Here is a 15,363-nt window from a genome sequence, read left to right as displayed (position 1 = left end):
TTATGAATGTTTTCGCCCAAACAAAAAAAAATGGCTCAAGTAGCCTACTGTGTAATCTGAAAGCAGAAAACATTAGGCATTCATGGGAGTATAAACATTCTGAATTACCATATACTCTTACACATATACGCATCCCAACTAGACTGATCCATACCATTAACATGTTTAAGTTTTTAATTCACCTTTTAACCTGGTTTTGGCATTGTATTTGAGTGAGTTCGAGTTTATTAGCATGCATTCACGCTAACAGTTAAAAACTGAATAGAAGCAGAATTTACATTAATAAAAACATATCTACATGATACATCCTCAAAATATAAAACTATAGGCCTACATTTAGCTATGCACCCATACATTTATACCTAATTTATTTATGATTAAATACTCATACACATTTAACAGATCGGCTACATACAACCATGCATAGGCTACATATAAAAATAAAAAAGTCATAAATAAAACACAAACCCAAAGACGTCAGCTATCCATCTTTTGTTCGGTTCAGTTCGATCTGTACGCTCTGACTGCTGTAGGCAGGGTTGCTGTTTGTTCTGCACTGGACGTAAACGTATTGTACATATTTTGGATTTGCACATTATTGTTTTCTTAGACGTTTATATTTGCACTCTTCCCACTTTGTATTGCAACTGCTGTACAGCAATTTGCCTCGGGATATAACGTTAGCCTAGATGTATACACATCCACAGAGAAATATCACCACCCAACTCATCTATCCCATTAATGCCCTTATTACACGTAGCAACGCCTCTTGGCTGTCCTTACACTACTGTAAACCCCTACTGAAAAAACACATAGTCGCAGCGATACGTTTTACTTTTGTTTTGTAGTTTTGAAAACCACTTCTGCTCTCTCGTATCCTAAACTGACACCTCAACACAGCGCTCACACGCGGGCGGGACTTCCGGTTGCGCGCACCCGGAAGATTCGGATGCAAGTTTCAGTGCTTGACTGTGCATCCATATGCCCGCTCCTCAAACGTTTTAATGTGATTTAGGGGCTTTTTCTACTCCGTAGTATTTGCAACAATGTTATCTTTAGACTTTCTGGACGATGTTCGTCGCATGAATAAGCGGCAGGTATGTACCTGAACATTAGTTTACCCTAATGTTACGATCGCCTCTTTGTACGGTGAGAGACAACCGAGCTAACGTTAACTAGCCATCGACCGCTTTTAAACGCTGTAGCATTTCTGTCACTTGTTAGCCACCTAGAAAGTGAACTGTTTTGTGCACACGTATCTATTAAAATGTCCCCTTTATACTGCAGCATACAATACACCTGGGAGACTTGTTTAAACAATAATCCTGACTTAAGTGTAGCTAGCTATTTCCTCTCGTTTTTACCACACTATTGTCATGGCACTGTTAGCTAAAGTCTAACGTCAGACCAGTGAATCACCACTGAATTCCATGTTATCTCAAACATATGGTGAACAAATTCAAGCTTTACACTACTAAGTTGGTCTTGGGTTAGTTTATACCTGAAAACGCGTTATTTATAGTTAAGGTATACAAGTAAACGTATGTTTTGAGTGTTGCAATTTTAATATAACCTTTTTTTGTTTGCAGCTGTATTACCAGGTGCTAAACTTCGGTATGATTGTTTCCTCTGCGCTGATGATCTGGAAGGGACTGATGGTGGTCACTGGCAGCGAGAGTCCAATTGTTGTTGTTCTCAGGTAAATTAGTCACATGCGTTCGGATTTAAATGTCTTTGTTGCCTTAATTTGGTATTTCTAGCCCCTGCTGATGAGAGTTAGTGTTGTGAGAATTTAACTAACTTCCCCTGAGTATTAAAGAATCCCAGGGTGGTGGGTTCTGCATGGGAATAAACATAAACATGTGCACAGAATAATCAACAAGTAAATAGACACTATTCATCTTAAATTGGGAAATTCCTCTGTTAGAGCAGCAAGTTACAAGGACATACACAAAAACAGAACATACAAGAAGTATACTAGAAATAATAAATAAGATAAAATAAATAGCAAAGATAAAAATGTCAGACCAACTACAGAAACAAAATAGTATCCAAAGACTGCTAGTTACTTATTATAGTGAAGCCATATTTGTGCCTCAACAGTCTTTTTAATCAGATTTTTTTTTAAATTTTATTATTGATTGTGATATGGAGGGTAGCCTACATTGGTAAGTATGTAGGATAGTCATAAACCTTATGTTTCTGCCTGTGCCTCACTCTTAATTACTTGGTTTATACTGTTAAAACTGTTTTGTATACTAGATTTACTGCATATGCTTATTGTGTTGTGTGTGATGACTGGATACAAATATTACTAATACTACTATTTTGTTTTTTTTGGGGGGGGGTTCACATTTTCCCTCAGACAGCTGTAAGTTATTTTTGTGAGACACTAAGGGCCCTGACACACCAACCCGAGCCGTCGGTCGCCAGTCTGGCGAGGTCGGTGACTCGAGTCTGTTCGGTGTGTTCCGTGCCGTCGTCCGTCGGAGGAGCTGTCGGCCTTCATTTTGGCCGACCCGACATGCTCAGTCGGGACTAACCCGGAAATGGGGAGTGCATGAGCCTCTCCAAATCTGACAAATCTTTTAAACTGACCTTAGTCGATCTGATTCATTTTCTGGGAAACAATACAGAGAAGCGCCGCCTGCTGCTATGGAGACGTATTACATTTCGCGCACGTGTAGAATGTACGCTCAAGTCGGCGTCGCCTCAGTGTGTTTTGAGGCATTTTCTTGGACCTCGGGGACCCGACTGATCAGGTCGACGGTTAGCCATCTGGTTGGTGTGTAAGCAGCTTTAAGCCCCTTTCACACATGCACTGCAAACCTGAAATTATCTAGGAATCACACTACGGAGCTGTATGTGAGAATGCAAATGTCCTGATCAGTTGGATCAGACATCAGGAGCTCTTACCCCGCCAGCTCCCTAGTACAAAATCTGTGTAATCTTCGTTTGTGCCAAAAGTGTTGCAAGCAAGTGGGTTGGTGACGTTTCACGCTGCTCTCGCAAAAACGGAAGAAAACAAACATCTGAGGGTGAAATAGGAGCTGATTTAAAGTTACATTTATAATAAATGTAATGTATGCTAACGGCGAGTTAGCATCAACAACAGCGCGTCTATTACGTTAGCCAAAAGTCAAATCGCTCCCTCGTGATTTGTAAGAGCATTGTGCCCTTTGATTAGTTTTAATTTTAGTAAAGACAAGAACAGCATAATACAAAATATAACAAACTGGCATGTTTGAATTCATAACATGTATGAAAGGGAAAATCCTATGTCGGGACCTAATTCCTTGGACATAGCCTCTTATGTCTTTGAGTTCTTATGTGAAAAAACAGCTTAAGAGATTGAGGGCTTTGGTAGCACAGTTGTGAAAGTTTTAGCTACTTTGTACCACAACACACATCTGTTGAGTCATTTTCACTAGTTTAGTGAAAAGCTTTTTAAAGCAGTTTAAAACTTTACTTCTATCACATCTCTTTCTATGAACTGCATATTTATGATTTAAATGGTCATGGGAGTGAGCATCAGCCATGTCCTCACACTGAATTAAGGTCCAGACACACCGAGCCGATAATCGGCCGTCAGACAGTCTGGCGAGGTCAGTGACTCGAGTCTGTTCGGTGTGTTGCGTCCGGTCGTCCGTCAGAGGGGCCGTTGGCCTTCATTTTGGCCAATTTGACATGTATAATTGGCGGGGCGGGCACTGCCGGCAGTCAGACTCGAATGACCCATCTGATTGGTAGAGTGCTAACCCGGAAACAGGGAGCAGAATGAGTGTGACTAGAGTCTCTCAAAATCTGACGAAAATCTTTTAAACTGACTTTTGTTGATCTGAAATTAAGACAGATTCAGCAACTGCATGGCCTATTTCTCGCTTAAAATGTTTTTTTAGAAACACGTTTCGGTGAACTATTTTAGCACAATATGAGATATTAGGCCGATATTTTCCGCCACTATCGCCGGGCCGGGCCCTTGACCGAGCATTTGTGTTTTTTTAATCATTACTTTATTACCATCTCTTTAATGTTTCATGTAAAGCACTTTGAATTGCCTTGTTGCTGAAAGGTGCTGTAGAAATAAAGTTGCCTTTCCTTACAATCTCAGCCTGTCAGTCAGTCCCCAGAGCGCAGAAACCACTGTTGTGCCTGCTTAGGAAGTGTAACGTCAACAGCACCGCGACCGCTTTCGGCTCTCCATTAATATCATATCGCAGCAAACGCTGTCTGCGTGAAGTTTTGAAAAACTGTAACCACACTTGAAACCACTTTATCGGCGTTTCCGTGACTCACTGCGACTTCAACAAAACTGCAGAGCCAACGTAGTTTGCACCGTCCGCAGCTATGTTTGTGTCAGAGCTCCGTTCTCTGTCAATTTTCAGAGAGGACGGATGAGCTTGAGCTTACGCGCTCTCAGGTACTGAAATTTCGACGTCTAACGTGTAAAAAAGGGGACAAATTTACTGGTCGCTCATGTGCGACTGGATGTAAAATTCAGTCGCACACTCTCAAATTTTGGTCGCAAAATGCGACCATTTGGTTGCAGTCTGGAGCCCTGATGGTACTAATTAACTTTGATCATAGGTGCTTTCCGACCGGATAGTACTTGTACTTTTTAGAGGAAAAGGACTGGTAGGAGGGGTAAGGGAGTGACGCAAGCATGGCAACAGTCTTTATAGCATCGTCACTAGACCTTAGAGCCACATACAACAACAACAAAGCAGCATGGAGGAGGCCGTACATGGCCAGCAGTGCCTGCACCTCCGCATCAGTCCACTTTTCCGAGTTCCGCATTCCGTCCATTCTCGTAGTTATTCACGTAATGCTTTGCTCAACTGTGTGTGTGTGTGTGTGTGTGTGTGTGTGTGTGTGTGTCTGTGTGTGTGTGACGGCCGGCGAGCCGTAGGACACGCTTGTGGAGTTTAACTCCGAAAAGACAGTTAACCACAGGTTCCTGTTAATCTTATGATGGACATGTGTTATGATATTTAAACAAACGAACCGTCAACGGCGAAATAAAAGCCTCTTATTTACGAGAGCGGTCTGAGAGACCTCCAGCTTACAGCGAGGTGTCTGAGCAAGACTGGCCGAGTGACGAGCTAGAAGCCGGGGCAGGCGCTTGCTGGCTGTCGCCTCACTTCATGAAGGTTCTCAACTCCGAAAACTTTGAAGCAAATTGTCAATTCGGCATCAGTTTTCACAAGACTGCCTATATTTGAAATCTAAACAGTTAATTTCTCGCCTAAAACATTGTCAGAAGTGAATTTAATGATGAATAAGATGGTGAAAATTGTTAAAAATGTCCCGTTGTTGCTCTGACTTCAAGTTCCGAGTTGGCAGTGGGCGTGACTTATAAGTTCGACCAATCAAGTACACCTAGGAAAAGGGAAAAGACCCTGCTCTGGAGTAGGAGCTAAAAAAGTACGCTACTGTGGCCAGAGGAACTTAAAAATCCCCAAATTTTTCCTGTCGGAACACGACGAAAAAAGTGTTCTAGGAACATTTAGTTCTAAGAACTGCAAAAATCCCTCCGGTCGGAAAGCCCCTAATGTGTATCTACCATTCGTTTCAGTGGGAGTATGGAGCCAGCTTTCCACAGAGGAGACCTGCTGTTTCTGACCAACCGGGTAGAGGATCCCATCCGAGTCGGAGAGATTGTTGTCTTCAGGATAGAAGGCAGAGAGATCCCAATAGTACACCGAGTACTAAAGATCCATGAAAAGTATGAATACACATATTTTATTTGTGTTGTCCATGATTAAGTTGTACTTGCAGAATCACTGAGTCCGATGCAAGTGTATCAAACCTGAGAATCAATCAAATTTATGTGAAGTGTAAAATCACCATTAGACATGGTCTCATTACACTTTACAATTAATTGAACACAGAACAGACAGCAACAAAACAATTGAACAGCATTAAAGCAGTAATAATAAACAATACAAAACCAGCAACATAAGACAAGCAGTGAAAAGGTTTGTTTGTGAAGGATGCAGAAAGGATGCTGTGTTATGGTTGGCTATAGTATAGAGAGTAGAGGTGGGTTTTCAATCTAGATTTAAAAATGTCAACTGAGCGAACGTCTTCAACATGTAGTGGGAGTGTGCCATTGATAGTATTGAACTGTATTGGAAAGCGATCTAAAAATGCTCACAGAGGCCTCTGCGATGTTTCACACTCATTGCGTGTGTTCATCCAGACACGGACGTATTGAAAAAGAGGACTTGGTGTACGTTGTGGTCTAAAATCACGCTGATGCTTTTTCCACAGGGAAAATGGAGACATTAAGTTCTTGACCAAAGGGGACAACAATGCAGTGGATGATAGAGGACTGTACAAGCAGGGCCAACACTGGCTGGAGAAAAAAGATGTGGTGGGACGAGCTAGGGGGTAAGTACATTGTTTGGAGAAAAAAAATCCATAATAATACAGATATCTTAATAACATAACATGCAAGGCAGCTTTATTTATATAGCACATTTTAGCAGTTCAAAGTGCTTTCCATAAACCATTAAAAAGCATGTAAAAAAAACAAACATTCATTAAAGAGAATATGAAAACAGCTAAACTAGAATAAGACTGGTATAAAATACAAGAATAAATGTTACAGTGCAGTGTAAGAAATAAACAATTACTTGATACAAATAACAAAAAGCAGCATCAAACTGGGAGTTTGGAGTGATGCAGTCAAGCAGCAGTGTTCTGAATTAGCTGCAGCTGTCTAAGTGACTTTTTGGCCCTTAAAGTCCTAAATCCGTTGAAGTTTGTGTTGTAGGTCTTCAGATCATTTTAAACGGGTCTTAATTTTCCTACATCCAAGCAACACCTCTAATGCTCTTTTAAATGTTTATTTTAATCCCTGTCTGTGTGTTATTCACATATCTCTCGAACCATTAGTCCGATGGATTTCAAACTTGACAGGGGCCCGTTTCAGGAAGGAGGTTTAACAAACTCTTGAGTCTAACCCTGAACTCTGAGTTGATTTACCCTGAGATGGGAAACTCTGAGTTTTCGGTTTCAGAACAACTGATTTGAGTTGGTTCAATCAACTCAGTCACCCACCACAATAAAAAGGCAGCATGAATGGAGCCATGATACTACGGTTCACCATGGTAACAACAACAAACAAACGGGTCGGCAGAAATACTCATGCGCACATACAGCGAGTTTGAACATGTATATTGTAACGCAGCTGCTGCTGCAAAAGAGAGAATTTGCGTGGGAGAAAATTGCTGCTAGAGTAAATGCGTATATTCCAATATAGTGTATATCCTATTTAATCATAAGTATAGCCTAATATTACTGGTGAAATGGTATTGAACCTATAATCTATTTCATTTAGGTGCAATCCTGCGGGCGAAAAAGTCCTAGGCCTACTAATCCCATTCTGAGCTGCAGCACCATCATTAACAGAATTATAATTCATTATCTTTTATTTCACAGGGTTTACATCATTCACCTGCAATACTGTGGAACTACTTTGTAATGGCTCTTACTGGTTTGTGTCCAGGGAACACTACAAAAACGTTTAAAACACGCTTCAGAGCGAGTCACACTCTTCTGACGACGCTTTGCTATATAGCGGCTTTACTAATATGTCAATATCATCTCCCGACATATGTTTAACTCCCTGCGAAGTAATACAGCTTCTTCATCAGCGGGATCGTTGACAAAAGGAAATGTTTTGAGAAGAAAAAAAAAAAGTTAATAAACCAACACTGATTTTTTTGTATTCATGTAGATAACAAACTGCGCTAAAATGCGACTGATACAGACTGAATAAATGAGAGTGCGCTGTGTCAGAGGGAGGAGACTGAGAGAAACTGGGTTTATTGAAGAAAACCTGCTCCCGACCAGGTTAGGTTCACAGGCTCCGTTACCATAGTAACTGACTCTGAGGTTAAGTTACCTCTTTCTGAAACCGAAAACCCAGAGTTTCCCTCATCTCAGGGTTAACAAACTCAAGTTTTCACTAAACCTGCTTTCTGAAACGGACCCCAGGTGTCCTGCTACGGGCACGAGTAAGTGCAGTGCCAAGTTTGACGTTGTTTGGATTAGTAATGCAAAAGATATCGTAAAATATATATTGGTAAAAGAAGCACACATTGGCTTTTGCCGCTCTAGCCGCTGGCCACTCCCCCTCTCACACTGCACACTGACTGAGCACAGCGCAGGACCAGAGACAGAGAGGGTCGAAGAAAGCAGCGGAGCTTTGGCAGCTAAACTGTGAAATACACCTCAGACCCACAAAAATGTGCAAAGTAGCACTAATTTGGACTGTCTTTGACTTTGAATAAACAAACGACAATTCCCGAATTTAAGGACGTTTCAGAATCCCACACATGCAAAGCACGACCAGCTACAGACAACAAGTGGCAGACAGAGCGTGATGCCACTTATAGGCAGGCTACCAGACACTGTTTTTGGGTCACATCGTTGCAAATATCACATGATGATGCATCATTCCACAAAATGGTTTGTCTTCTGTATCAAGTATCAAGTTATTCGATAGGCTATCTATTAAGCTACAGGAACGTCTATATGTCAGTGTGTTATTCGCATATTTCTCGAACCGTTCAAACTTGACAGGTTTCTTGCAAGGGGCACGAGTGTGTGCAGTGCCAAGTTTGACGTTGTTTGGATAAGAAATGAGAAATCTATGATTGAAAGAACCATAAATAGCTTCTTGCCACTCTAATTACCCTCCCCCCTCTTAAAGTAGTAGCTACCTACTCCAGCACTAATTACTAAAAACAGATTTTGCACGGGTACTGCACTAGTAGGTCTTAAATTAATTTATAATGGCCTTAAAAAGGCCTTAAATTTGACTTGGTGAAACCCTGCAGATATGTTAATAATTTCCCATCTTTTCTGTTTAAAATTTGGGGATTAGGGTTGTTCTATTATCTTTGCTAGTTAATTGATATTGAACAAGGTAGGACTTATGCAATTCATTCTCTTCATCAGTGCTTGTCCAGAAGGTTGACAGGGATTTAGCGACTGTAGTGTTGTAGCTATGTATTTATGTATGTGTGTGTGTATATGTATGTATGTATGTATGTGTATATATATATATATATATATATATAGAGCAATTAGCTGCTGAGAGGGCTAACGTAGGGAGGTCTTTCTGACGTGCTATGTCCAATCAAAGAGCATGACTGAATAACTGCATTCTGATTTATTGTACGAAAAAAAACACCTTTACCTTACAAGATGTGCTCTGCATGATGCAATATTGTTGGAAAACTGGACAATAGATAGCGGCCCACAAGACTGATAACACGCAGGTGCGCAGGAAATACAGTACACATCTGTCTTACACACAGTAACCATCAGCGACAGCGTGATAGGCAATTCACATACATCCCTTGCAACACTTAGGTGTATGTTTGAGCATATGTTCATCCCAGAACAGGGCTCTCACAAATTGTCATACGAATAATTGCAATTAACAATTTTTTTTTTTTTTTTTTGCCGTACAGCTGTGCTGTTTTAGCCTGACAAGCCAGACCCACATCAAGATGTTGGGTCTAGGAACTCACCATTGGCAGGGCTCAATCTTAGGGGCGGGATAAGCGGTTGTCTTTCAAATTTTCTCTGCACGCAATAGGATAGCGCTACAACCTGGCAGAGCAACAAAGAAGGTAGCAGAGCTAGTTGATAGATTACAATTTTGCCGTATCATAATTTTGCCTGGCTCATAATTCCAGTTAATGTGTCGGGCCGGGCCGGTCTCGGACACAACGTGCACGGGCTCGGGTTGGGTCGGGCTTGATTTTTTTTCGGCCCAATCTAAGCTCTAGCTGACATATATTATGCATCAATTACATTTCTTGACCGTAAACATTTTTATCACCCCCAGGTTCGTGCCATACATTGGAATTGTCACCATTCTCATGAATGACTACCCCAAGTTCAAAGTAAGTTGGTAGACCGCATCACACCAGTCCCAGTAACACGATTTGCTCAATTTGAAAGCTTAAAAATGTTGCATGGCCATCTAATTTGTTACATCTCCGGTGTTTTCATTCTGCAGTACGCTGTTCTCTTCTTGCTGGGTCTCTTTGTGCTGGTCCATCGGGAGTGAGTTACCCAAACTTCAGGACTCAAGAAGGTTAAACTACGTCCAGGAAACCTCAGTCATGCCTTTCAAAACAGAATTAAGTTAGACTTTGGCCAACCCAACTGACTTTTTTTGTACCATTTGTTTGAACATTTTGTAGAAATGTGGATAGGGTGTTTACATTTGAATCCAAGCTTTAAAAATATTTTTGTGAGGGAACTAGGCTAGATTTACTTTGAAACTCGATCTTTATTTGTATTTCTCAGAATGTGAAACACCATTCATCAAGATAAAATTAAATCTAGTTTCTTTCCTGTTGAATCATTGTCTTTGAAAAAGATATGTGAAGTATTTTATGACAACTGAATATGAATGATATTAAATATGAAATCTGGTTACCATCCACTATGGATTATTTTTAACTCTGTCTCATTTTGTTTTGGCCCGTGCTTTACATAAACAGCTACTTCAGAGGATGTCGACCCTGCAGTGGTGGAATTAAAAACATTTTTCTTGGGTGATGGAGCAATCGTGATCAGGAAATGTCGAAGACATATCACAAGTTGACTGTTTATTGTGTCTACATCTGCTTTTACTACTACATAATCAAATAAATTCACATAAAACAAGTTATGTCTTGTTTTAGAGAGTAAAAAGCAATATCTCTTCTGGAAACCCTTTAGAAATACCTTTTTCTAGGATTAAGATCCTTTAGATTTTTCTAGAATTCTTACTAATCCTATATAATTTTGAGCAATGTATTCTTTTATAGAGAATCAGTAAAAATAAAAGGTTCCTTAAAATAAGATGAGGATATATTTCATAGTTTTTTCATTCATAAATCCAAATATTCTACAAAACCAGTAGCAACCCCTGTCAAATTCAGGTGAATTTGCAGACCTATGCAAAAAATAAATTGTTAACATATTTTCTTGGAAGTTAAATGGTGTAATGGTTTGTTTGATAACTTTCCTATGTACAGTCCTGCTCACCACTATTGACACCCATGAAGTTTAAGTACATAATGTGGAATATCTCTTCATATTAAAAAATGAATCGAGTGAAACCACTTTTTTCTATAAAGAATTTGTTAGATACAAAAGAGTAAATGATTAACAATAATTTAAACCAATTAACAATGGAGGAGAAATTTAGAAAAACTTAAAGCTTGCTGTGTCTGATATTGGCACTCTTTGCTGTAAATCAGTATGGAAACACATTATGACTCACCTGTGGTAAATCACAAATGAGAATCACCTGTGATAAATTGTCTGTGCCCATTTGACATGAATTAGCCAATGAATGATGACTTCCGTGTTTTATAAAACCACCTTCTTCCTTTGTCACAATGGTGAAGAAGGAGCTGTCTGAGGACATCAGAAGGGCTATTATTAGCATACACAAGACCGCCAAAGGGTATAAGGCCATCTCCAAAGACATTGGTATCACTGTTTCAACAGTGTGTAATGTTATTAAGAAGTTTGCAAAGCATGGAACTGTCAAGAACCTGGACATGGGGGGAAGAGAAAAAATTCTGAGAGGAGTCTTCGAAGGTTGGTGCGAATGGTGGAAAAAATCACGTCAAACATCTAAAGACCTGAAGGCCAACCTGGAACTGGGGTCATGGTTTCAACAAGTACCATACGCCGCACACTAAACCAAATAGGGCTTCATGGGCGAAAGCCAAGGAAGACACCATTGCTGAGGAAAAGACATAAAAAGGAATGACTGATCTTTGCCAAAGAGCACCTGGACAAAACGCAGTCCTTCTGGGAAAATGTTCTGTGGACAGATGAAACAAAAATAGAGCTTTTTGGCAATGCACACCAACAGTTTGTTTACAGACAGCGCAATGAAGCCTACAAGGAAAAGAACACCCTACCAACAGTTAAGCATAGTGGAGGATCCATAATGCTGTGGGGCTGCTTTGCTACATCTGGTACTGGAGACCTTGACAGTATCACAGGAATCATGAAATCAGAGAATTATCAAGAGATTTTAGAGCAAAATGTCCTACCCAGTGTAAGAAAACTGGGTTTGAGTCGAAGATCATGGGTCCTCCAGCAAGACAAAGACCCAAAGCACACATCTAAAAGCACAGAGGTGGCAGGAATGGTTGAAAAGTGACTGTTTTAAAATGGCCATGTCTTTGGGGTGAGCTGAAATCTGCTATTGGGGGAAAATAACCCCAAGAGCTTGATCAAATTGCAGAGGAAGAGAAGAAGTGCAAGAAGCTTGTAGATGTCTACAAGAAACGTTTGGAGGCTGTCATCACTGCCAAAGGGTGTGCAACCAAATATTAAAGAGGGGTGCCATTATTGCTGTACATGATGTTTCTTCTTTGAAATTTGCAAGTTGAAAAAAACACTTTGTTAAATTACTTTGGACCTCCAATTAAAAGACCCTGATGAAATAACTTTGGTACATTTCCATTTATTTCTGAAGCTATTGTAGAGGTTATGCAAAAAGTGAAAGGGGTGCCAATAATGGTGAGCAGGACTGTAAAGGTCACTGAAGTGGGATACACGCGCTGCCTCTTTAAGTGCGCTGAGCTTTTCATTAGTGCAGACATGCTGAATGTTTCTATTCTCTTTGTTTAAACACTGAGCAACTCAAAGTGTACCTGCAATCAAGGTCAATTTGACTGAGGCTTCCCAAGTCATGTAATCTCATGGATCAACATATAATCATAATATGGATCCACTTAAAACTCTATTGGGGTATTTGAACTTGGACTGAAATTGCATTTGGACTTGACATCAAAGACCTTGATTGTGTTGCCTGTTAGGTGGGACTTTTATATCACTGCTATCTTCAGTCATAAAAACATGCTTCAGTGGTCACAATTAGATGAATATGTGTAGTTCTGTCTTTGGTACGGTGTCAGTCATGCATGAGCATGAGCTTTTACACTGTCAGCTTTCCATTTGTGGTGTGGCCCTGAGTGAACAAAGCCTCACCAAGTAACCCTAGAAATAAAGTTTGCCCCTTGACCTATGAATCAATTGTTGTAATCGTGAGATAAAAAAAAATATACATCAAATCTTTTAAGGAAATGCAGTGTTGCATAAAACCCCAGCTATCTCGGTTCATCTAATCTGTGAACTTGGTGAGAGTGATGCCGTGATGGCCATGGTCTTCTAATTAAACTGACATTCAGCTATGCAGAATGTCTAAAATCACAAGTGTGTGTGTGTGTGTGTGTGTGTGTGTGTGTGTGTGTGTGTGTGTGTGTGTGTGAGAGTGTGAGAGAGAGAGAGAGAGAATGCCAAAGGTTATGAAAAGAGCAAGATGCAAACTGCAGCCCTTCCACTAAACTTGCAACTTTAGCACCCTGAAGTGACAAAGATCCTGTCTGTCTTATCAGCTCTAAATTAGCAGTGAGAACCAGCAGGTTCTCCTGTCCTCAGAGGACTGATGGTGATCACAGCAGCATGCTGCAACTGGCCAAATGTCACATTGCTCATTGTTAAGGACCTGGCCCTGAGAGCGGGAGGGGGTTTAAGGGACCTGTGCAGGAAATTACTATGTGTTGCTCTAGAAGGAAGCATGAGCTATCATCGCCGCTGCCATTTTGTGGATCTGGCCACAACAAAACAATAAACAGTGCCCAACCTCCAAGAAATGATGTCAGTGTGTATGAAGCTCGTATTAATGGTTGTGATATATTTTATGTTTTGGCATAGAATATTTGATTGGTGTAATATGAATTATAAGAGCATGATGCATTTATTTGAGGGAATGTCCTAAATCTAAATATACTGTTTGCGCAGCCATCCCCAGCCCCAAAACGTCTCAAAATAAGTTCAGCCTTCAGGAGAATGTAAAAATCAAACCTTAATGAATCAATAGCCTACACACAGAACCTTTGCCCACTGGTATGTTGCTGCTCGTGTAATTGATTATAACTGATTGCTGTTTCTCAACAAACATTCGCATCTGCGGTGAGATAAAGATAAATTGGGTTGTGCGTAAAATACGCACAGCCAGAGGCGCGGCCCAACGAAACCTTGACAATAACTCGTTACTCCCCTGAGTACATTTCGATTTATGATGATGGCTGTACACGCAACATAAACAGAGCCCGCCCCGCACAGGAGAGCCTATAAAAGCAGGATGCGTCTGAGCAATCCACGACCAACAGGAGACACTTGGACATTTGCACCCTGGAGGACAGTTCGCCGCTCCGCGTTGAGATGAAAGGGTTTACGCTGAATTATGTTTGCCAGTGTGGCTTATTTGCTTATCTTGTCTTATTTTCTTTCATGTATTTTACCGACGCAGTCAGTTTCGACCTGACTGAGCTTAGGAATAAAGTTGCAAAAATTAAAGTGAATCCAAGAGGCAATCTTTGGGCTACAGGTAAGAACCTTTCTTTTGATCGAACAGCTATGGACCAATCGGTCATGTTTGCATTGGATGGAACCTAAAGAATCTGTCATATATTTTCCTCATAGACTATATTAAATTTCTTTTTACATGATCACATTTTCTGCCTCTAAGGATGTTGATTTTGTCATGTCCCTAAAAGGTATTTTCTCTCATCCAGGTCTCACATGATTGAAGTCTACTAACGAGCATTGTCTTTGATTTGGCAGGACATTTCATGGGCAAGAAGAGTGTGATGGATACCCCCATGCTGCCGTCAGCTGAGGGGCAGGGCGCTAACGCACTGGAAGACACTGCGGGGCAGAGCGCTCTCGTGGAGCTTTTCCAAGAGTTCCTGAGGGTGGCGTTACAAGCGCACGTGGATACACAAGAGAGCCGCGCGAAAACTCAGGTGAGCATCTCTTAGGTCCAAACGTGTTTTTTTTGCGCACAAACATGACTGAAATTCTGACATTTAATTTGATGTTATGGCCTCTCTGTTTCAGGAGGCGGACATATTGATGAAGATTTTAGAAAGCTACATCCAACGCAGAAAGTGATACAGAGGATGTCTGGCACGCATGGACACGGATGCGGGGTCATCTGGCCTCATGGGTTCAAATAAATACATTAGACGCAGTCTACAGTCTCCTGCTCATCATGATTGTAATTTACTGTAACTGTCATACTGCTCATGTGCCATTTGCAATACACGTAAAGGTTTTTTTTCTATTTATTTTTGTGATACTATTTCACATTGTCTTGTAGTTTAAAGTTATTTATATTAAATAAAATGATTATTTGCACTGCTGTGACTGATCTGCGGCATATAAATTATGACATATGGGTCACGTTTTGATTTACTGAAATTCTGTAAGTACGCTATACACAGACTTACTTCATTAGGCCGATGGCTACACAACTGG

The 15,363-nt window shown here is 40.6% G+C and overlaps 2 protein-coding genes across 2 annotated transcripts; both read left to right on the top strand.

The window, feature by feature from the left end:
* Positions 1 to 924: 924 nt before the first annotated feature.
* On the top strand, positions 925 to 10,491 carry sec11a (SEC11 homolog A, signal peptidase complex subunit). The gene is made up of 6 exons (XM_078252043.1): positions 925 to 1,097; positions 1,590 to 1,699; positions 5,576 to 5,725; positions 6,274 to 6,393; positions 9,869 to 9,926; positions 10,043 to 10,491. Exons 1-6 carry the CDS (start codon positions 1,047 to 1,049, stop codon positions 10,091 to 10,093), a joined length of 540 nt encoding a protein of 179 aa, XP_078108169.1. The 5' UTR covers positions 925 to 1,046; the 3' UTR covers positions 10,094 to 10,491.
* Positions 10,492 to 14,265: 3,774 nt separating this feature from the next.
* nmbb (neuromedin Bb) lies at positions 14,266 to 14,997 on the top strand. Its single transcript, XM_078257955.1, has 3 exons — positions 14,266 to 14,431; positions 14,668 to 14,849; positions 14,944 to 14,997. The coding sequence occupies exons 1-3, from the start codon at positions 14,266 to 14,268 to the stop codon at positions 14,995 to 14,997; spliced, it is 402 nt and encodes a 133-aa protein (XP_078114081.1).
* Positions 14,998 to 15,363: the final 366 nt, after the last annotated feature.

This window comes from Sander vitreus, chromosome 1, assembly GCF_031162955.1.
Source record: "Sander vitreus isolate 19-12246 chromosome 1, sanVit1, whole genome shotgun sequence".
Lineage (NCBI taxonomy): Eukaryota > Metazoa > Chordata > Actinopteri > Perciformes > Percidae > Sander > Sander vitreus.
This window is presented reverse-complemented; position numbering and strand designations above follow the sequence as displayed.